At 41.9% G+C, this 24,198-nt stretch overlaps 1 protein-coding gene across 3 annotated transcripts; it reads right to left on the bottom strand.

The window, feature by feature from the left end:
• Window positions 1-325: 325 nt before the first annotated feature.
• ccdc142 (coiled-coil domain containing 142) lies at window positions 326-23,010 on the bottom strand. 3 transcript variants are annotated; one of them, XM_086132137.1, is made up of 18 exons: window positions 22,689-23,009; window positions 22,294-22,368; window positions 21,756-21,787; window positions 20,839-20,884; window positions 20,007-20,251; window positions 18,595-18,822; window positions 15,418-16,556; window positions 11,383-11,672; window positions 10,511-10,597; window positions 10,163-10,345; window positions 9,624-9,790; window positions 7,793-7,945; window positions 7,378-7,492; window positions 5,245-5,422; window positions 5,044-5,154; window positions 4,665-4,765; window positions 2,695-2,863; window positions 326-531 (listed from the first exon to the last, which is right to left on the bottom strand). In XM_086132137.1, exons 2-18 carry the CDS (start codon window positions 22,349-22,351, stop codon window positions 423-425), a joined length of 3,411 nt encoding a protein of 1,136 aa, XP_085988263.1. In that variant the 5' UTR covers window positions 22,352-22,368; window positions 22,689-23,009; the 3' UTR covers window positions 326-422. The 3 variants fall into 3 exon arrangements, with proteins under 3 accessions (XP_085988263.1, XP_085988272.1, XP_085988281.1); XM_086132146.1 differs by having other exon boundaries at window positions 20,839-20,881; XM_086132155.1 differs by lacking the exon at window positions 326-531 and having other exon boundaries at window positions 2,695-2,751; window positions 2,826-2,863; window positions 22,689-23,010.
• Between the last annotated feature and the right edge of the window lie 1,188 nt (window positions 23,011-24,198).

Raw genomic sequence — 24,198 nt, 5'->3', positions numbered from 1 at the left:
TCAAATCCGCTGTTCTGGAACCAGAAACTCAAGGTTTCCTACTGCAGAGTAGATCAACTTAGAGTTCAGCATTAGACAGAGTTTAATGAACAGTCTTTATGGAACGGACACCGCTGTCCCCGGAAACGCTATCCTATGAACTCAAGTTGGTGAGTGAAAAAAAATACAATGCATGAAAAGTGCAGGTGACCTATTGTTAAGGTTGCCACCTTTGCCATGGATTTCACAACACAGCGACTAATTTGAAATGTTTGTTTATGGTTCAGCCAAACCCTTACCAAACAACTTGTTTGACGACTGTATGATTTATCACATTATTTCAAAATAACTTTCAAAACATTTTTATTACTTGTAAAATACAGTGTTCCATTAAATCAGGTGGATCTCCGTGAAAAAAAGAGATTAAGTTCAGTGTTTGCTGATCAGGGTTCAGATTTGGAAAGACACTGCAGTCCGGGCAACCGCCAGCGCTGAGAACTGGTATGGATCCTCAAGTCCAACCAGTCTTGTTGAGAAGCACCCAGAGCTATACTGGAAGCACAAACGAGAAGGCACAAGATTTATTTTAGATGCTCAAAACACTGGCAGCTTGATCCATCCATCCATCCATCCATTTTCTGATCTGCTTATCGTCAGGAGGGTCACAGGCGTGCTATAGCCTATCCCAGTTGAGTTTTGAGCAGTAGGCGGGGAACACCCTGAACCGGTTACAAGGCCAATCGCAGGGCACACAGATAGACAAACAACCATTCGCCCTCATGATCACACCAAGGGATCATTTAGAGCAGGCATGTCCAGCTCTGGGCCTGGAGAGCCACTGTCTTGCCTGTTTTCCTTCCTACCGGCTGCAACACACCTGATTCAGATGATCAGCTCATCAGCCAGCTCTGAAGCAACATTAGAATGCTCCTGATATTTGAATCAGTTGCGTTGCTCCAGGGAGAGCTGGAAAACAGGCAGGACAGTGGCCCGAGAGGACCGACTTTGGACACCCCTGATTTAGAGTGTTCCATGAACCTGCCATGCATGTTTTTTTTCCGGAATGTGTGAGGAAACCGAAGTAGTCAGAGAAAACCTACGGAGGCACGGGAGAACACGCAAACGCCCTGCAATTGAACCCGGCAACGCTGCACAAAGGACATGCTAACCAGTCGACCACCGTGCCGCCCAGCTTGAGCCATTGTTCTGCAAATTATGAACCTTATTGTATGTGACTGTATGCTGTTTCCATATTCTTTCTAAAAAGGAATAAAAGTAAATAGAACGTGAAAGGAAATTGACTGTGACTATTTGACGGGGATAGGTATCAAACCATGCCGAGAACAGCAAAAATCAACAAGTTATTGACACCCACCCCAAAATGTTTGACATTTATTACTGAGACCACAAAGATTGTGGCAAAACACTTTTCCTCATTAGACTAGGCTGTAGGCTTATTTAAAAAAAAAAGCTTTCCACCTCACTTCAACATAGTTGCTTGGCACCAAATACCGCCATATGGCGCTAAAGCAATATTTTCATATTAGACTTCGATTTGGTCTGAGAAGAAAATCAGCAAACAGGTGTGTTTTGCAGCAAAATCTATTGCATAAACCCCACCCCCAAAAATGAATATATTCGCTCACGCCAAACCGCGAATATGCCAGGGTTCGCTGTAACTCTTTTGTTATCTGCTTATTTCATAAAATGTGTCTGTATATGCTGATGTGACCATTGTACCATAAATACACAGTACGTGTGTGTGTGTGACTGTGTGTGCGTGTATATATATACTTGTATACACACACTGTACATGTAACTTAACTTGAAAAATAGCTTAATTGTGGTTGGATTCAATTTTTATGGTCAGAAGGTGTGTCTGGGTTGAAATTCCCAGAGGTTCTAAATGGAAACATCGCATTATTGAAAACAAGTGGAATGAAAAGTTTAAAAGCTTGCTCATTGTTTTCATTAGTGGTTGAGAGCGACGCTCCTTCTGCCTGGTCCACGCTTGTCGGGCCACTTTTACACTTTTCAATACACACGTACACACTTCTTTTTGATAGTGCGCTGTTTCCATATTGGGTTAAGACAGTGGTTCTCAATTATTTTCTGTCATGCCCCCCCAAGGAAGAGGAAAACATCTCGCCCCCCCGCTGTTACTGAAGTAGCAGTCACAAAGCGGCATGATTGTTGGCAATATTCGGCACGTTTTCACTGAAAAAAACTCAAGCAGCTTATCAGCGTGATTGGGGTGTAATGTCTTTAAGTGACGCCTTAATTTATTTGGCTTCATGCTGTCCGCTACCAAAACCTTTAGACACAGTAAGCACATCGATCTTTCCTCGTCTGCCACCGCAGTCACATTGAAGCCAAGCGCTACATACGCCTCGTCATATTTCCTCCCTGAGAATGCCCCCTGCGCAAACTCTGCCAATGAGAGCGCCACTGCCCCCTAACGTAGCGGAGGTGCAACTGCACGTTATTTTAGGACTAAAAAAAATTTTATCGACTGAAACAAACACGTGTAACAAATCAATTAAACAAATACACCAATCGCAATCACATGACACACAAGTTCCTGTCTGCAGGGACAATTGCACCGAACTTAAACACAAGCGCACGCTGTCGCATGCGTGCGGATATTTTTTAACTTACCCACGTATTTTACGAACATATAAAAGAGTCGAAAAGTTAAAATAGTTCACGGAGTACCTTGGCGCAAGGTAGGGCTCTCCCGGGATAAAGGGGTCGACTGAAGGAATGTCAGTGCTGCGAACGGAAGGATTAGACTGAGTCACGTCGTCTCCTTCCATACCCCTCAGGTTGATTATGCTGGTCCCCACCTCTGCACTCAAGCTGTTTCGACTGCTCTTAGTGGGACCTGGAAATCGACACAAACAGGTTCCTTCCATTCATGTCGGTTGGGACAGATATGATTGAAACTATTTTGAATATCAGGTCATTGTACAGGATTTATATTGTGCATATTTTCCTCACAAAAAGGCGCACTGGATTCTGAGGCGCTCCTTCAAATAATGGCCTGTATTTTAATTTTTTTCATATATTGCACGCACTGAACTAGAAGGCGCAATCTACAATGCATCCACTAGATAGAGCTACAGGTACGTCTTTGTCCGTCTCCGTGCCTTCATTAATATTAACCATTAATAAAGTGTGCGTTTAAAAAAAACAACAACACCACAGCTCTCCTTTTTTTCGGAGCTGCAACAAAAACTTACTTAATAAAGGAGCGACACAGTTCACTGAACCAACAGCAAGTTATAACATTGAAAGCATGTCTCCAGCAAGGAGCCATCTTGGGGTCGATGTATTACCGTAATGACCATACACAAGGGGCACTGGGTTTTAAGGCGCTCGGTGAGCTTTTAAGAAAATGGAAGACTTTTGGTGCGCCCTATAGTGCGGAAACTACGGTACTCTGAAAATTACAAACACCATGTCCGAAGAGCCTATTCATGCTCTCCGCATCAACGTATTTGGAGGGTGCGTGTCGGTCCATCTGACTTAAATAGTACCCACACCGGTGCACGTTGGCCTGCGCCGCTGACTAGGTGGGACAAGTTATTGGGTGCTCGCATGGACTGAACGCGTGCAAGTGTGGCAATCATCATAGCGCAGAAAAACGGACAGCAACGTTGCCTCACGCTTGTGTGAGATTAGCTCGTATCCCAATCATTCAAATTCACATTTAAAGAATATAGAGACAACCAGATGGATCAGCACGCCCGGCCTGAACTACCTATCCCAAACATTACAACAAACACAAGAGCTCTGTTCCTTTTTCGCAATCACAAGGACGAATCCGGATGCTGATGTGAACCTTGGGTGGAGTCTGCAAGTGTCCACGTGGATCCAGCGCGGTCTGCGGTTGCGTGATGCGGACACCATAGAAGTGTCATGATTGGGTTTAGGGACCAACAGGTGGCACTGTAGGGCTCGCCCGGCAGCTGCACACCTGTTGGTCATTTGGTAATTAGTTGTATAAAAGGACTCCTGCCCGAACACTCGGTGTCGGGTCATTGTGGCTTCTTGCTACTGTCATGTGTGTTGCTGTTTGCGCTTAGTTTCTGTCATGTTTAGTTCATTGTTATGTTTTAGCTTTAGTCATGGTTTTTGTTTGATACTTTGGACTTTGTGTGTTTGGGATTTAGTTTTCTTTGTTTTAAATACAATTCTTCAAATACACCCTGCTCCCCCCTCCTGCCTGCTTTTTGGGGTCCACCACCACCTCGCAAACGTGACAAGAAGAGCCTTAACCCTAACCATGATGATTGCCTTTTACTTGATACAATAACAAAGTATGTATGTCCCTTTGCCAAAAACCTCCATCCAACCCAAAATTAATCCGTGAGATTTGTTCTGAAATGTCAACAGGTGGCCAAAGATACCGGTAACTATGACAAAAAGGTGTGATTCTGGAAAATGGGCTTTCACTTGTATAGCGCTTATTCAGCTACCTGTGTTCAAAGCACTGTCTATCAATCTCCATCTTCACCTGCTGACACACCATAATAAGGGGCACCTGTCACTTCACTTGCTCAAGGATACTTTGGACACTGAGGATTGAACCTGCAACCTCTGGGTTGTGAGATGCGTGTATAAGTACACTTGCACGTTTGACGTAATTTCCTCATCAATAGACTTGACAGTACACGACTCACAGCAGCGTATGAAAGACTCCCAGGCTCTGCTCTGCAGATATGGTCTGACCTGTGGCTGCTGAAGCAGGCATAAGACTGCAGAGTCCACCTGTTGAAATACTCTGGAGAAAGACAAGGAAAAGAACCACCATGCTTGTCAAAACTTTTTCAGAGACGAAAGCAGTACCTCTTCTCACTATATTGTTGATTTACTGCACAGATGTGATGCTTCTTACGGTTAGAAAATGATTTGTACAGATGAACAATAGGCCTTAGACGTTACTAGTGCAGGCAAACCTAAGCATTTCATTTAAGACCGAGAATATCGGGCAAACTTAAATTAAAGCATGGCACACGAGATGGTGAAAGAAAGGTAAGCCACACCAGGGCAAGGTGTTACCTAAGGCTGAGTAGTCGCTGGAGGAGTTCCTCTGGCAGGCCATATTGGTCAGAGCAGATCAATTCTCTGATGGAATCAAAGTCCTGCTTTAGTTGGAGCGCTCCTTGCACACTGACGAGGAGGCAAGAGACACGACAGATGAAAGCCATTTACACACGGCATTATATTAAAGTTAGTAACTTGATTTTCAGAGGAATATACCTGAATTTGATTTGTTGCTTCAGGATATGTTCCATCCATGCCTCCATGAAAGCTGTCATGGTTAAACTAAGAGCCTGGATGCGGACATCATCAGACAGTAATGCCACACCATCCAAAACCTGACCAATCACATTCTGAGCAGCCCGTGATGCATACTCACTGGGGCTGGTAGGAAAGCCTGTTGACCAAAAGAAAACATCACCTAAATTCACAAGCCACCCATCATAACCGAAGACAATGCCACGATAGTGATCAAGAGCAATATCATTTGAATAGCTAGTCAGTCTTTATTTGGAGCAACTGTGGATGTTGTCATGCTGCAATCGGTGCCTTCTCCCAATTCAAGTTTGCTCTCCAGGGAATCACCAGCGTTTGTTCGTGTTGTGTGGATTACTTGTAGGAAACTAAATATGCTCGCCAGTCTGGATCACGTCATAGCGTCACATGGAATGACTGGAAATTACGGCTACTGAAGTGGTCTTGAGAAAGATACCAAGACCTCATCTGCTCAGAATCATGACACAATCGCACAACACCCATCCTCTTTCACATTTTATTGTAAAGAGTATCAACCCCGTAGGAGCCGGGAAAGCTCAAACAAATGGGAACACAATTGCACTCGGTGCATCCCTTCCAATTAATGAAAACTTTAAATGGAGGAAAATACGCTGTACAACAGTAAAGGTTTTCATTTTAAGGTCATGTGTGATGTAAACTTGGCCAACCATCTTTTGAGTAATACTTAGGGCTAAAACTATTTCAAGCATATTTTCGTTAGTTGTTTTTTTTTTAAACACAACCTACCCAGGTTCATAGTTAGACACATAGCAGAGCGCTTAATAATGAAAATGCTTTTGTACATAAATCTCCCACGAGTGACGTCATTCAAAGAATGCTGAGTCGCCAGTAAGCCATTACTGGTTGTCCCGTTAACTTCTGAGTTATTCGGTGAAATGCCTCGGTACTGTGTGGCCAAAAGAAAAGAACAGGGCATGTCAATGGAACGAATCAATTTCTGACTGGCTTTGTGCACTTTCCATCATGAGCCCTGCTACTGTTGTCCTTGAAATGACGTCACACTTCCGGGTTTCTCGCTCGCCAGGATCTCACTTTTGGAAAAACATTCATTCATTTTCTGACCCGCTTTATCCTCACAAGAATAGCGGGGCGTGCTGGAGGCTATCCCAGCCGTCTTCGGGCAGTAGGCAGGGGACATCCTGAACTGGTTGCCAGCCAATCACAGGGCACAAAGAGACGAACAACCATCCACGCCCACATTCACACCTAGGAACAATTTAGAGTGTTCAATCAGCCTGCCATACAAGTTTTTGGAATGTGGGAGGAAACCGGAGTACCCGGAGAAAAACCACGCAGGCCCGGGGAGAACATGCAAACTCCACACAGGAAGGCCGAAGCCGGGATTGAACCAATGACCTCCGCACTGTGAAGTCGACGCACTAACCACTGGACCACCCGGCCGCTCCTTCAGAAAAACAGATTTTGCAAAATAGAAATGATCTTTCCATGATATATTTTGTTGAATTACTTTACTTGTGACATAAAAATATTTCATTGGAGATTTTTTCATATTCACACTTGGCCTTCAATATACATGGCTGCTCTTGAGGAAAATGTCAACTATTTCGGGGGGAGTGTACAAAAAAAAAAGCAAAACCAAAAAACTAAGTCTGAGACGTGATGCCACAAAATATTTGTCAAGGAGATCATAAAATGTCATCAAAACAAATGATGCAGTTTTACTTTCAGCACACAAGTGCCAGTGTATCCCTGTAAATTCATCGCCATTTTACTTTTCATTTTCTACATTGTATGGGCTAAATTGGAGGAAAGGATACAATGCGGATAACCTGTCAAATCCTTGAAAACACATTACAGTATGTACATGTTTCTCTGCCAAGAGGCTTTTTGTACGGATTTGCAGTCATATTAAAGTCAGAGGTGTCAAATCCCAGTACAGAAAGTAAAAACCCAGTTTGGCTTTAGCCAGAAAGGTTTCTGAGATCATTTACATGCCAGTTGAGTTGAAGCACCTGTGGCTAAAACCAAACTCTGGCGTGAATTTTACTTTCTGGACCTAGGTTTTGCATCTCTGATTTAAGTACAGTACTGTACCTGGTCTGGGGTTGAGTCTCCAGTGTCCACCAGAGGGCATGGTCCGCTCAAAGAGATCGGCAGATATCCTTTTGCAGTCATTAGAAAAGGTTTTTAGTACCAGAGAAGAAAAACCCTGAAACAGAAAAAAAAACAACAGACATCAGCACCTACAGTCCGTGGATTACTTCTCGCCACACTGAGGATGACTGATTTTAAAAGGAAGCAATTGAACACATCTAAAGTATCTCTGGTAAGGTCGATGCACCTAGTGTCTTGCAAAAAATATTTCCCTTTCGATGTTAATCTTTTGCTAAGCCCCATAGCGTCTGTCCTATTACAGTTATTGATGTTCCAAATATTTTGTGTTTGTTCAGGATGGCTTTCAGTCCACGTTCTGAGGGGGGAAACCCCAACAGAGGATGAAGCGTGTCACCTGCAGCTCGGAGAAAGCCACTTCAAGCATTTGGAGTTGCTGCTTCAGTACAAGTTGATTATGCGTAGGAAGAGTGGAAAGACAATTACTGTCGGAGTTTATCATCAACGATTTCGTCTGTTGCACCAAATTGTCCAACGACTCTTTCAGCACCTGGAGAGAACACAGAATTGACTTCTTCTTCTCGGGAACCACTGACATATTATTGGGCCTCATTTACTAATTCATGCAAATTGAGAGTACAGTATATGCAAAATCACAGTAGGATTCACGACCTGTGCCTACGGGACCGTTTTCTTTGCACCACTGTCGGTGTGATAATGAAACAGAATTGATTGCAAATGACGTATGCCCGCTGAGCTCCAATTTGCATAAATTCCACCCTATTACCCTCTTCCGGGCATCCATTTAATGGCATCTCAGCCAATGTGCAAAGGTCACAAGAGAGCATCCCAAAATCTTCAAACTTTCTTCATCTTCATCCCATTTTCAAAAGGATCATATACATCGCAAAGCTTGCCGAACATCGAAGCTAGGGAATGCTGCACACAAAAGCTGCGTATCAAAAAGTGCCGGGGTTGAATAAACACGGCAGAAATTTTTAAATTAAATAGTAAGAAAGGAATGTGGCACAGCAAAAAAGCATTTGCTATTTTGTGGTCAGTACAATGATATTAGCGTAGAAACAACAACAGTATCCAAGTAAGCCATGCTAATCGGAGTTACGTCACAATTAAGCAACCCCAGCGACCATGTGTGACCAGGAAATGCAAGCGGTTGGATGGCTTTTCCGCTCGTTGAGTGAGAACCGCGGACACACACACACACATAAGCAGCACGTCCACACACTTGAACGGCATCGGGGCAAAAGTGATGCGAAGTATCCTTCCCGGTTATTTTGGAACCTGGTCAACTCATTCACAAATTGCTGTTTGAAATGATTTTCATTCAAATTGTTCTTATGTTATGTTATTATTTTATAGAAACTAGTTGCAATACATTGTGCAGCTTAGGTGAAAGATGTGTTGTTTTTTTCCCCCAAAAGCTGATCCATAACTTTTTTGCGGGTATGCGTGCTTTGAGAAGGTTCAACATTTGTTGGCAGAGTACGCACATGCGTACATGTGGACATTATGATGAATCACAGATCTGTGTGACTGTGCATACGTATAATTTAAGAACCAATTGGTGCAGATGCATTGTTATTGAATAAAGCCCCGTGACATTTAATTTCTTACCTTTTGCAGATATTACCAGCATTTTTTTTTTGAAACACAAGAAAAACAAGTCTTTCTTCTATCACTTCTGATTAGAAAACTCAAGTTGTTAAAAATATATACAGTATACTGTAATGACAATAAAATGCAGGGGCAATCATGTATATAAGAGGTATGATGATTATACATCCATCCATCCATCCATCCATCTTCCGAACCGCTTGATCCTCACTAGGGTCGCGGGGGGTGCTGGAGCCCATCCCAGCTGTCTTCGGGCAGTAGGCGGGGGACACCCTGAATCGGTTGCCAGCCAATCATTATACATGTGTGACATTTTCTGCCCCCCATGAGGGAAGCCATAATTATAAAAGGGCTTGCGATGAAAATGAGTTTGACACCTCGTCTTATAGCTTTCATTACAACAAGGCCTTTTGGAAAATGACAATGTGTAATTTTTGTTCCAACACATCAAACACTTTTGGATGATGAAAAATGTAGTCACAGCCTGACCTTCCCATCAAACATCAGTGACCATGGCCCAAATTCACTCTTTTGGCAGACAGGGCGTTTCATTCATGTCTTGCATATTGATTGTTTTCCATTTGATAGCTTACTTCCAGGTCTCCTTGCGTGATGAGTAAGAACTTGTTGAGGCTCCACGAGGAGAGGAACTGGTATGCCTTTGACGTGACCCACACTGTGGACATTTGCACCGTGGCTAACGTCAAGCTAACAGTCCATCGGTGGAAAGCGAGCCGTGTTGGCAAGAACCTCAAAGAACCTGAAATAGAAAGAGGGACAAAAAAAACTGCGATGGGATTGACTTGAATAAATCAGGTGAGACTAAAAACATCAAATGTCTTGGTGGTCAGAAGTGCAAATGGCGATTACATACGTAATTGTGATGCTTTTTTTTTAACCTAAATTGTATTCAACATGATAATCCCTTTTGTTTGTTGGTATTATTCAAAAACGGATCTGTTTGTTCTGTTGAAGTTGCTTCTTTGGTTCAAACATTTCAAGTGTTCCCAAGCAAAGATCAAATAAATTTGTATTAATTAATTTCAATGAAATACAGGAAAGCAGCCAACAAAAGGAACATTTTCAGAACAGTGACAAGCTGACAGACTGGCATGAACCGCAGCAAGGTTACCTGATGCGCTGCAGTAAGAGAGCGAGGACAGTAGAGGCTGAGTGAGCTGGAGGAAGTACTCTGCAGTCAGAGACATCATCACAGTCTCATTTGGATTAGAGGAAGGCGCAAAAGCCCTGCTGTGTTGGTTTGCAGCTGCCAGACACTTGTCTTTCAAAGTTGCACCCAAACCTCTGCACACCACTGAGAAAAGACAATAAATGGTTGACAGTACTTAGTGACAAACTTTGCTCTAATTTAATGACACGGCATAAAACATGTAAATGCTCAACAGTATATGGTACATTCCTTCAGTTTGGATTGTTAATAAAATCAGGGGTTTTGTGTGCATTTGTTTTAGACACTAACCATTGTCCCAAAGAGCATGTGCTGCACTGACTAACATATTTAGATTGAACTCCTCCAGCATGGCTTTGCACTCCTTTGGAAGTATCTCTGCACAAAAACAGAAATGGTATTTAGACACAACAATGAAATCGGCTTCTGAATGTAAAATTCGTCTTGGGTTGTGAGGCATAAATATTTCACAAAATATATGTGATGGGAGTATCAAGTATCAAGTACAACTTTGTTGTCTAATATGTATTTATTGTCATCTGTGCTGTATGTACAGTACAGATTAAATTTCTTCCTTCTCAAGACAACATACAACAAGAGGAGCCACTGCGGGTGCCCGCGCCGCCATCAAAAGAAAAGTTGACAAAAATAACACAAGACAACACATTATACAGAGACAATCGTGCAATCTTAAGCACTTTCCATTAGTCTGTGTTAACCACTTTGTTGTCTGAAGCAATTATAGATGAAAGAGGAGCGAATCAAAGTGTCCTTTTCACCAGTGGATCAAGACGTCATGCTGAAAATGTGTACACGTCTGCTACAAGCTAAGCTTGAAAGCAACATGAAGCACTCGACACCTCAGAAGAGTATAGAATAGAAACAGTTAATAAATCAATGAAGAATTTATCAATCCCTCTCTAAAACAAACAGTGTCTTCTTTGATTGAGTTTGCATCCATTTGACCCTTGCACTTGTTATCAGGTGTGATAACATTATGGTATGCATTATGTTTGATGGACACTCGCACAATAAAAACTAAAAATGACACACAACAGCGTGTCAGTGTGAACTGGTCTGTCAACAATCACATAAGGTGACAATTTCTAGGATGTTTCTTGCAGTGGACTATGCTGTGTGATGCACAGAAGTTGTCTTCTCACCCATGTTTGAGGCATGGCTCATTTGCTGAAGGACTTGGAGGATCCTGTGGTTGTCATGGAGATTGATGCTCCCCGTACTCCTTGCCCCATGTGGCACATGCATCTGCAGCCACAGTGCTTTGCTGCAGCGAGCCCACAGCAGTGCACGGTACTGTCCAAACAGATCATCAAACAGCATTGACTGCCCGAGGTCCAACCACTGAACGGAACGAGGCCGACGAGCACATTCGTCCTTGGTTTTTTTGACATCTTCTACAGCCACCTCCAAACCCCGCTGTCTAGAATCCGAGCTAAAAAAAACAAAACAAAACAGAACAAAAGAGTGCTGTCACACAAGATGTCAAGAGTACTTACTGTATGTGGTGTGTGAGAAACATTGGCATATGTGTTATGTCATCTAGATTTATTCTCGCTGTGGTCATGATTGAAAAGAGTCATTTCAAACATGAAAGCAAACATTTCCCAATTGGCAGACATGATCTTCACTTACACTTCAGAAAAGCTCTGGAGTTGCACCTACCACCAGGGAATTCCTCATCTTTGGGAGCGATGTACAGGGTGGGTTGTTTCCACAACAGTAAATATTTTTTGAAATGCCAGAAACAAGATCACTGCAACATGCTGCCTATTGAACAATGCAATTTCAGAGCTTCTGAGTGATTGAAGGGGTTGACTTGGAAATCGGGTTCTTTTGGCTTGGAACCAGCCAAAAGAAGGACCCATACCATCCATCCATCCATTTTCCGAACCGCTTGATCCTCACTAGGGTCGCGGGGGGTGCTGGAGCCCATCCCAGCCGTCTTCGGGCAGTAGGCGGGGGACACCCTGAATCGGTTGCCAGCCAATCGCAGGGCACACAGAGACAAAACCATCCACGCTCACATCCACACCTAGGGACAATTTTAGAGCGTTCAATCAGCCTGCCACGCATGTTTTAGGAATGTGGGAGGAAACCGGCGTACCCAGAGAAAACCCACGCAGGCCTGGGGAGAACATGCAAACTCCACACAGGGAGGCCGGAGCTGGAATTGAACCCGGTACCTCTGCACTGTGAAGTCGACGTGCTAACCGCTGGACTACCGGGCCGCCAGGACCCATACCATGTCACCTAATGACAGCACAGCATGTCCTCGCACCCGAGACATTCTGGCCAAGCACAGAACTTGAGAATTTACCCATTTCGAGCCTTTAGTTAACTTGCAATTGTCCAAATCCTCAGATTTCAACTTCTCCAAAGTAAATGTTTTCTCATATCTGTCATCGTTCATGATAGCAGACTGATCGTCTTTGTGTTTAACCCTTTCATGCACCCTGTAACCTGATAACATGATAAGCTGTCCACTGTAGTAACCGCTGTCCCTGAAACGGTGAATCCAAAAAAAGGGCATTTGCCAACATCTGTTTTTACATTGGAAAACAATGATCAAAATCTTTGCCTATTTTCTGACACGTTAAAGACCAAACCAGTAACTGAATCCTAATCACCTTTTGGAAAAAGGACAAATGGTCAGTTTAATCTAGAGCTGGGTGATATGTCGATATATATCTCGACGACGAGAGATGCAAATTGTGTCATTTTTCTATGATCGCGTCTGTCACCATTTGGCATCTGCGGCAAACTGCAAGTAAGAACATCAGCGGAAGCTTGATTTGATGGGCAAAGCGTTCACTTATCAATGTTATACCACGCAGCTGCCAACAGGTGCCACACTGAGCAACAATTTAGAAAAGTCCATCAATCCATTTTCTGATCTGCTTATCCTCATAAGGGTCGCAGGGCGTAGTGGAGCCTCTCCCAGCTGTCTTCGCATCCGAGCTCACACTCACACCTCGGGACAATTTAGAGCAGCCTTCCTCAACTGGCGGACCGCGATCCACGACCGGACCGCCGACCTCCTCTGTCCGGACCCTCGGCAAATTGTATAAAATAAAAAATTATAAAGTGACTTTTACGTTATACATTTTATATTTTTGGACTATAATCTGCGCATTACCGCGATCGCTTGTTAAAATTATCCGTTGTATTCTTTGCGTGCACTAACAGATGTATTGCAGAGGACCGCAGCAGCGCGACTTTGTGTGTATAATGTTTGACGAACTGGAGACCCTGGCTGAGCAGGGCATGTCGGCGATAACGATGAGCTGATTGGCTCCTCTGAACTTAAGGTGTTTCCATACATAAGCGTCAGCACGCGTCTATCCCAATACACACGCATTCAAAATGGATGATTGTGTCAGGAAACAGACGCATGCGCGACGCCACAGTGTGCTCACAGCTTCAGCCCAGGAGAGCCGCACACAGACAATTAGACAAGACGAATCGCGGGAGGTTACGATCGTGTGCAGTTTTGCTCCCGTCTACCCGGGGATCTTTGCAGCTGTTTAACAGCAGAACACCGCAACATGGTAAATGAACATCACAATGGCGTCCTCAAATAATATTTGCATGCCTCAGACATTGCATTCACCTTTAGTGGAAGAACAGCACTGCACATTCCTGTGCTCCCTTGTGTCAGTATTTAAAATGGTTCTTAACTCCTCTTCTGATATATTTTTCAGTGATTTCAGAGGGGAAAGGGGAATTGTACAAATAAAAAGGATATTTTTGTTTTCATGTTTAGTATTTATTTTGGTAAAATGAGTATTTTGTTTTGTTTTTGTTAAATTAAGGGAAAAAAAGACAACGACTGTTTAACAAAGTTAAAGTAAAAATGTCTTATTTCCCTAAAAGGGCTATTTCTATTATTAAGCAGGCACAACTTAGCAAAATAAAAGAGTTCCTGTGCCTCAACACAATACCTCTCATTATTTGCTGTGTACTGGCAAAGTGAATAATTGTTATTTTCATGCACCCCATTATTGGTTGGTTGTGAGGAGTGTTGATTTGTATAAGCTTGGTTTGACCATACTAAATTGGCATATAGCCCTGCTCCCCATGACCGCCGTGCATGGGACCGGACCTTGGTCTTATAAAAAAAAAAAAAAGTGGACCTACAGCATTTCTAGTTGAGGACCACTGATTTAGAGTGTTCCATGAACCTGCCACGCATGTTTTGGGACTGTGGGAGGAAACCGGAGTATCCGGAGAAATCATATGAATGAAATATATACACATGGAGTCTTCATGCACTAGACGTACATACATACATACATACATTTTCCGAACCGCTTTTATCCTCACTAGGGTCGCGGGGGGTGCTGGAGCCTATCCCAGCCGTCTTCGGGCAGTAGGCGGGGGACACCCTGAACCGGTTGCCAGCCAATTGCAGGGCACACAGAAACGAACAACCATTCGCACTCACACCCACACCTAGGGACAATTTGGAGTGTTCAATCAGCCTGCCATGCATGTTTTTGGAATGTGGGAGGAAACCGGAGGACCCGGAGAAAACCCACGCAAGCACGGGGAGAACATGCAAACTCCACACAGGGAGGCCGGAGCTGGAATCGAACCCAGTACCTCTGCACTGTGAAGTCGACGTGCTAACCACTCGACTACCAGGCCGCCTGCACTCGACGTACGATGCAAAATTAAAATTAACCGTCAATGACAGTTTTCCCTTGCACATCAGATATTCATACTAACAATAGAAACAACAACAACAATAATATCACATGTAATATCGTAATATATTTAGTTGCATTTATAAATTAAGGGTGAGGTTCAGTAACAGGTGGATTTTTGTTTCAAATGTCAGCTATAAATTTGAACATGTTAAAATTGGCTCAAAGATGACAACAAAAAAATGTAATAATGTATTATTATTATTATTATAATACTGTATCTCAAAAATCTCATACAAAGTTAAGGCATTGTTGAAATCAGCGTCATTAATACAGTAAATGTAGGGACACATAGGGCCATCTCCGATTAAAATTTGCTGCTTGCCAGTGTTCTTAAGAGGTGTGTTTCACTAAGCACAACTTTTTCACCGTTTTGTGCTCACACAAAATCAAAAGCCCCTAAACGAGTCATTCTGATTCTCTCATCTCAAAACAAGTAAATTCTCTGAAGACGGCTGATGGAACAATTACCTGGGATTGGCTGCAGGCGTGACTGTTGTGTCAACAACACCCAGGTGGGTTCCCTCCATTGCATAGTCGCTGCTGCTTTGGTTTGGATCAGCCTTCCCATTTGGTGGTAGCATGTCAATTTTTATGTTGTGAGGAAACAGTTGTATAGTGGGTGTCAAAGGATGTGATCGCAGTGGAGCTAGCATGTCATAAGAGGAAACAAGCACATGAAATAGAAGCTCAACTTTGGACTGATCCTGTTGGCAAAAGTCTGGCAGGGGGTTGGTTGTCAAATGCTGGAAGGTGGAGGGTTGACTTGACTTCTGCAAATGTTGAAAGTTTCTTGCAGGGCTGTCATCTTCTAGATCTGCCCGGACCGGACCGGTGTTGGAGGCACGTTTTTGGCACTGAAAAGGTAAGTTATTCCTATTTGTATCTTTTATTGGGAAGGACGTCACCTTTTCTAAATCTGAATGAAGTTCATTGTTAGTATTTTCCAAGTGAAGTTTGGGAGTGTAAAGGTGACAAGTATGAAAAGAGGAGTGCGACTTTGAGAACTTATCCTGCTGCGGCTGCCAAATTAACATTGGGGGGAAGCTGGACAGCAACCTGGCAGAAATGTCCTGCTTGGTGGGGGATTGACACACGCATTGGTGAGCGGTCCACAATTGGAGCTGATTGGCTGCCGTGTTTGCATGATGCGCTGCCAAAATACTCAGCAGGTCTTTAACTGAGACAGCAGCAGGTTGATGCCTCTGACTGTTTGTCAGTGGGGTACAACAAATCTGCTGGAATACTTGAGTCCCCAGATGGGTGGTGTTGTGCTGTGCTCTCTGCTCCTCCAGTGCCGTGTTATAGAGTTCTATACAAGCTAAAATGTCTGCCATGACTTCCCTTGGTACGTGGTCCAAATCGGACTGCCCCATAGCATCCAGAACAGCTTGCACATAACGTCCCATTAAAACCAGCACTTGCAGGCTTAGCAAGTCAAGAGTCTGTCTAATTTCGTCCAGCAACTTGTTCTGCTGGGCCAGAGCGTGCCTGAGATAGTGGTCAGACTGGACTTTTGCATATAGACAGGGCCAGTGGTTGACATGAATGCGAAACTCCCGGCACAAGGAGACAAGCTGAACCTTGGCTGATGAGCAGAGGTGTGGGGTCTGCAGAAGACAGAAGAATTGCCGTAACAATCACAATTTCAACATTTAACATCAGAATCTATCTCATCAAATAGTAAAGATTGCTTGTATATTAAATCTGGGCATCTATAATAGTTATGTTCAGTCTTCGCTTGATACTGTGAGACGCGAGCTATTTCAACAGCAGGTTTATGACTCTGCTTCTTGAGCTAAAATCCTTCATGTCGAAAGATCTATTCCATCCATCCATCAATTATCCGAGCCGCTTATCCTCACGAGGGTCGTAGGCGTGCTGGGGTCAATCCCAGCCGACGTTGGGCAGTGTCCAATATTTTCCTTCTTATATAACTAAAAGAAGTACTGCAGCTTATTAGTCTGTGGCATTGTGAAGTGGTACACCCACAAACTATGTAAGAAACACGTTGTTAAAAAAATACGTTTGAAAGAGTTTTAAAATCAATTTGACTGAATAATTTTAGTAAGCTAATTTTTATTCCTTTACAGCTATATCAATTAATCAATTCTTTTTGATTATCACTTTATAATTTAGATACCTTTTTTTTTTAATTTAAACTTGTCCAAATCCTCATAATTTTATCTTCTCAACTGTCAATATTATCTGATCTCTGTAATCCTCCTTGAAAACAGACTGATTATCTTTGTGTCGAATCAAAATACAACATTGCATTTACATCCTTGCCTATTTTCATCACATGCTAGGGACCAAATCTATCATCGAATCATAATTGATTTATGTTTGTGTTACTATACACTGTGTGTTGTGTGTCCTCAGTGTTTGACTGTGTGGCCCCTCCCTCCTGTTGTTTTTTTGGTTGCCTTTCCCTTAATTCAGTGTGGGCTGGGCATCTCCCCAATCACTGTACCTGTCTCACCTAACACAACTGCCAGTCTTCACCTCATCATCCACACTCTCCTCTGCAGCAGAAAAGGCCAGTCTGAAGAGCCACTCATTGCCAGCTCGGCAGCTACCTTCCCTGCTACCCAGCTGTTGCGCTCAGCCTTCCCGTATGCCTTGGTTTTGGTTTCTTTGGCTGCCTTGGTCGGCCCAGTGATCGAGTGGTTAGCGCATCGATCTCACAGTGCAGAGGCACCGGGTTCAATTCCAGCTTCGGCCTTCCTGTGTGGAGTTTGCATGTTCTCCACGGGCCTGCGTGGGTTTTCTCTGGGTACTGCGGTTTCCGCCCACATTCCAAAAACATGCATTACAGGCTGATTGAACACTCTAAATTGTCCCTAAATGTGAATGTGAGCGTGGATGGTTGTTTCCTCTCTGTGTTCCCTGCGACTGGCTGGCAACCGGTTCAGGGTGTCCCCCGCCTACTGCCCAAAGACAGCTGGGATAGGCTCCAGCACCCCCCACGACCCTTGTGAGGATAAAGCGGATTGGAAAATGAATGGATGGATGGCTACCTTGGTTCTTGCCTCCTTGACCTGTCCCTCTTCCTGACAATAAATCAGTACTGAGTTCATTGTGTCTGCCTGTGGGTCCTGTGCTTGTTGTAAGCTAAGCTTAACCGTTTGTTCATTTTCTGCACTGTCAATTTGAAAGGATGTCTGGTTTTTGTTCAGTTGTTTGTTTGTTTTCTTTTTAATCCGATTCATTGATTAATTAAATATCCATCCATCAATATACAGATAAATAAATTATTAAAATAATCATTAGGTGCAGATTTACTATGCTGTTAAATGGCTTTAACTCTTATTTGTACTGCAAATGCTTTTAAATGTCGCCATTGTATGTACTTTTAGTAATTTAAGTAAGCTATTTTTTATTTCTTTGCTTCCAAGTGTCTGTTGTGTTTGTAAATGTTTTTTTTAAGTTGTACTTTAATTGTGCAGCACACAGAGTGACCTTGTGTATGAAATACGCTGTATGAATAAAGCTGCTTTGCCTTTTTTTTTTGACACTATGGTAAAAGTGTCACAAAAGAGTGGTTCCAGTAATACTCATTTCATATTTTGGTTTGCATCCAAGAACGGTCAAACTAAAGCTGACATGACAATATTGTTGCCGTAAAAATGCACATTTTGTACATACTGGGTTAGATGAGATGTGTGACTTCCTCAAGAGATCCTCAAGCAGGCGGCCCAGGTTAGAGATGTATACAGCAGTTAAATGAGCCCTCCTGGTGTACTCGTGAATAAAAAGCAGCAGAGATCTCTGCTCCAAGAGGCTCCACAGAGCTCGGTAATGCTTACTCAAGAAGGGCAAGGCAGGCACGAGGAGAAGACCATCACCTGACACAGTCTTGCCCTTCACACAGATCTTGACCAGGATTAGAGGAGGAAAATAGGATTTAGATCCAGTCCAAAAAAACAAAACAACAAAAAAGCCCTTGACCTGAATAATTCCAGGCTCATTTCACTGGTTTTAGGTCTGCATTTGTGAATGTACTGTATTTCAGTGAAAAGGGTTTTAATTCAGCACTAAGAAAGGGAAGCCCCAACAGCTTTATGTTGGGGACCAATGATCAAGTATTCCTAATACATAAAAAACAACATTGTGTTAGTGATCATAGGAAAAACATATGAAACTTATCTTTCCCATGTGTGTAAATTAATTTGAGTATGTAGATAATTTTATTCATCGTGTACAGTATGGGATTATATGTTTATTGGATCAAATAACAGTTCCAATATTTATATCAGAAAATGTCTAATTGATATAAATATTAATGACAGGCGGTGATCTCCCACCAAAGAGTCAAGACATTTAATATTATACCCCATGCAGTATAGTTAATTACAAGTTACAAGCTCCGATTGCAAATTTTGCATTTTCCTTTTAAAATGGCCAAAGCATCATGAAATCAATTCATCTCCCCTATAAAAAAGTAACTTAAACTTACAGTAACGTATTACTCTCCACAGATGGTAATATTGTAAAGAAACGTATTACTTTCAAATCTTAATAACTAGTAAAATGCAATTTTTTGAAATTTTGGAAGTACCGGTAACTTGCCCAGCACTATGTTAAATGATCAAAACATGCCAAGGAATGAATCGCCATGTATGGGTTGAGAACCCAACAAGTGTTAAAGACATACGGTATGTGAATTATCTGAAGGCATGCTTGTACAGTGCTGCCTCTAGAGACCATCTTAGTCTTTTTGACAAGGAAAATTCAATATTATACTAAGAGTTAAATGAAGTTGACTGGCAGCATACAGTGCTCACATCTCAAGTTTGTTCTCGGAAGTCAAAGCAAAAAAAAAAAAAAAAAGTCCAAATGATGCCTTGCATCTCGAAAAAGTATGGTCCCTCAAATCTCAAAGCACCAGTCTAGTTGGGTTTAATTTGTATTTGGTGATCAGGATTGCCTGAGGCAGCAAACAAATGGAGAACGTTTTCTTGATAATGTTGGTTTAAATGAAACAAAATATTTCACGGAGTGTGGCACCAACCTTTGCATACACCAAATGAGCGATGAATATGACTCAAGCAGCTCACCTTAGGATAACCAATTTGTGCCCCGCTGACATGTTGCCACTGCATTGACATACTCAGAAGAGCATTTTGCAAACGCAGGATACGGACAGAGGATCTGGACACCAGGTTGCAGGCCACGACAAAGTTTCCTTCTTCTTCCCCTTCATCCTCATAATCATCTTGACTGTGACCAGGTAAGAGCCACTTCATACGAGGATTTAAGGTGCTTCTGAGTAAACGAGAGATGGTCCTCTGTGACCAAGACCCTGAAAGGCAAAAGTCCAACGTCAGATGGGTATGATTCTTAAGCTCAAAATAGGAGGCAAGGACCAAAAAACCCCCCAAAAAGAAATAAGTCAATGATTAACAACTTGAGGTTTCCATAATATTGACAAATGTTTTAAAAATATGCTGAAACCACTCAACTTAAAACATAGTAGGCCCACTCCAGGGCTGGACTGGCACACACATAATAATATATTTTTTTTAATGAGTCACAGCATTTTTGGCTTAGCAGTCTAAGCCAAAAAAGCCAAAATTAGCCGAGCCACTGGCAGTTCTAGACAGTTTTACCTGGGGTGGCAGAAGGTACAGTTAGGAGAGCGGAGGTTAATCACACGAACGTGCACACACGCACGCACACACGCACACACACACACACACACACACACACACACACACACACACACACATATATATACACATTTCAAGTTGAGGTTTTATTTTCTGCATTCCCTGGGAAGTTTTATGCATGTCAAATAAAATATCTTAATGGTGAGCACTAACCCAGTCCTTGTAGGCTAATGACAGAATCATTGTTTATGATTGTGAGTGTATGGAGTTCACACTGTACCATTAGCGTTGAGATCTTCTTCTGCTGTACAGGATGTGCACACCTTCTGCAAGATAGGGATTTCAAAATGAGTGTCTTCAGAATGAAGATAAAAAATGTCTACCTTTCTCCAATTTCATAGGAAAGCTTGTGGCACAAATTTGCGCCCCAATTCATGCATCTTAATGAAAAAATATGATTATAAAATAATGAAAATGGACAGATACATTGAAATGTTTCAGAAGCTTTTTTCTTTCTTTTTAAACAACAACTGATAGATTGATTATTTTTAGTTATCATATATTCGCTTATTATTAAATCGATTGATTGATTGATTGATTATGCTCGCAAAGAAGAAAGCTTATGCCTGCAATGATAAATTGACTATGCCTGCAATGAAGAACGCTTATGCTTTTAATAAGCATATAATGCTTCTTAATCATTGTATATTAATCATTATGTACTCACATTTATAATCCTTTTTATTCATTTATACTCACATTTATAATCAAGAATGCTTAGTGCACTCTGTGGCAGTTTAGGGACACAACCACCTTTTCGAGGACGTGGTTGGGATGAGATAAGTATTAAGACTAAACAGGAGCAAGGTTGGACAGTGGATGGAGCTATCAACACCAGCTGCAACGTGATGTTTTTGTAACAATTGCACACGTGTACGTAATTTACACTCACATACACACACGTAGTCAAACAAGTTCAGTGTGTCTTCAACAGCCCCCACCCTTTAGGTTGGACACACCTATGTAGTAGATTTCCCAATAAATGAGGGGGTGAAGGGGGAGATCGTTAGGGTGATGTGCAGAGAACTGAAACCTAACGCTTCTCCTCGTTCCCTCCTGGTACCAGAATTGAGTCTCCTGTCTCCTCTTTGTGTTTTATTCCTAAGTGTCAAATTGATAAACCTGACAACAACCAACCTTCTCTTCTGGAGTGAATGATCCGGATTTCTCTAGAAGTAAAAAAGAAAAAGAAAAAATACATGTTAAAAAAAAATCTACTGAAGTGGAAGGAAGATAAATATATATAATCTCTTCACCATCTACCTCCTACACTGAGGCTCAATCAGCCGTTACCATGGGATCCTTTCCTAGCTATGCCTACCTGTCATCTTAGCCCCATAGGGGCTTGAGAGCTTGAGCTATTCGAGAAGCTGACTATGGAGCTCTCTCCCTCCACACACAATACAGACAGATTCCCTCACAGCATTCAAAATCAAAATCAAAATCCCCTGTTTAAACTCACATTTGCACTCTAATCATTCACTTCCACGACTCCTGTTTGTTTTGTTTTCACTGATTTACTGTTTCAGTTTGGGGGGTTTTCTTATTGATGCTTTTATTAATGTTTTCTGTGTGTATTTTAACTAATAATTTTAAGGTGAGTTGGCAGGCATCATTAAATTAAATGAATTTGTACAGCAGTAACTGAGACTTCTTGCGTGTATGTCAAGGTCACCTGCTCGACCAGGCTTTCCAGCAGGGTCTTTCAGTACGTCGAAATTATTTTCGTCCATTGCAGACCCAACTTTGTCTGAAAAGAAAGCAAATAATTATGTATTGCTTGGAGTTTTATATCGAAATAAATACATAAAACGATAATACGAAATGGAAAAAGAAAGACAAGTACGTGGATTTAGAATGATAATTTGTATTCACTTAGATTTTCACAAAACAATAATCAAGAACTTGATTTGTATTTAAGCACAAGAGCACAAACAATAATATGTTGCTCAAATTGTTAAAGGTAAAGGCTTTAATTGTATAGTTTTCCTACTCATCTACAATGTAATTAAACATCGACCGTGAATAATATGCATTTTAAGAGGTAGAGACTTGAAGCCTGAAACTTACATCTTTCTGAATCAGCCCAAAAAAATGCTCCTTAAGATCCAAGTCCGGTACATTGTTGTGAGCGAGACCGGGTGGTTGGCCCGAAAACTTGTATTCATCGTGGAATGACCTAACGCCACAACCAGATGACGCTAGCCTAACATCGGATAAACTCACGATCAATCTCGCCAAATTAGCAGATGTCATCTTTTTATACGTTCTCGTGAAACAAACCGCAATATTCTTTCACTGACATGTTGGACAATAATCAGGGTTGGTGTAATGTCCATCCATGTACTGTATTTGTTAATCCTCGCGGGTGTTAAAAATAGTGTTTGCTCGCGAGACTACACAATAAAACAGCAGCCAATCCAAGCAGACGTTTGCTTCTCTGTTGTCATGGAAAGCACGAAGGCTTCCGCGTTCGTGTGTTTACCTTTTCTTCTTCTTCACGGTTTGCCGACGTGCATGTAAAGTCTGCCTGTTGTTGCAATGCTGTCATCTTTTGGAGCCGTGTAACTACTGCAATAGTATTTCCCCTTTTTATTTTAAAATTAAAAGGCATGTCGTACTATTCATAATTTTTTAAAATCAAACCCTCAAGAAATCAAGGCATATAATGTAGGTATTCACTCATCTCTGAGGCACTTCACACGTGGGCTGATTTTCAATGTACATGTAATTATGGTTTTCATATTGTTTTAGTGTTCCATTTGAAAACCCACTTACATATGTTTTATAAATTACTTTGATCTATTATTAGTAATTGCATTTTTAGCATCGGATTTGATAATGCTGTACATAAATTGGCATTTTTGTTAAAAGCACGTTGATACTAAGCACATTACAATGAGCCAAAAAACGCATCTTCAATAAACACAGACGGGATAGAATAATTCCTTTCACTTGTTCATTGTCAACTGTAATGTTGTTGTTGTTTTTTTTATCACATAACCACAAACGTAAATCTGCCTTTATTCCCATCCTATATGTTCTTCCCCAAAGATTAGTTGTGCACATACACATACTGTAAATTTACCCTAGTTGCTACGTTTTTATCCACAGTACTGCCCATGACCTGGTTATTTGCATTCAAAACTTAGCATGAGAAGGGTGTACTGGTCTTATTACATCTATACTATGCAAGAAAATCACTGTTTGTCTTTAACTTTTTGCCATTTACCTTATTCTCCAGCAAGTCAACATCACAGAATGACAATCTGAGGAAAACATTCCCTGTCATTTATCTTTTCTGCTTTATTATCAAGATGTTGACCCCTTCCTGTTTTGAAAAATGTTCAACAGAACAAAATAAATACATAATCAATCGTGATAAATATCATGTTCGAACTCCAGTCAACTGGATTCAAATGGTGGATGTGTCATCTTGACAGCAGTTACTTCTGATTTGGCAGCAGAAGCCTACAATACATCATTGGCTTGGGATGTGTGGGAAGATGGTTACAGTTGCCTAAATACAAGATGGCGTCGCATTTTCTGTCAATTTCTTCACCAATACTGCCGCATAAAT

This window comes from Hippocampus guttulatus, chromosome 2 (assembly GCF_054856545.1).
Source record: "Hippocampus guttulatus isolate MCC_2025c chromosome 2, RoL_Hgut_1.0, whole genome shotgun sequence".
In the NCBI taxonomy this organism is placed as follows: Eukaryota; Metazoa; Chordata; class Actinopteri; order Syngnathiformes; family Syngnathidae; genus Hippocampus; species Hippocampus guttulatus.
This window is presented reverse-complemented; position numbering and strand designations above follow the sequence as displayed.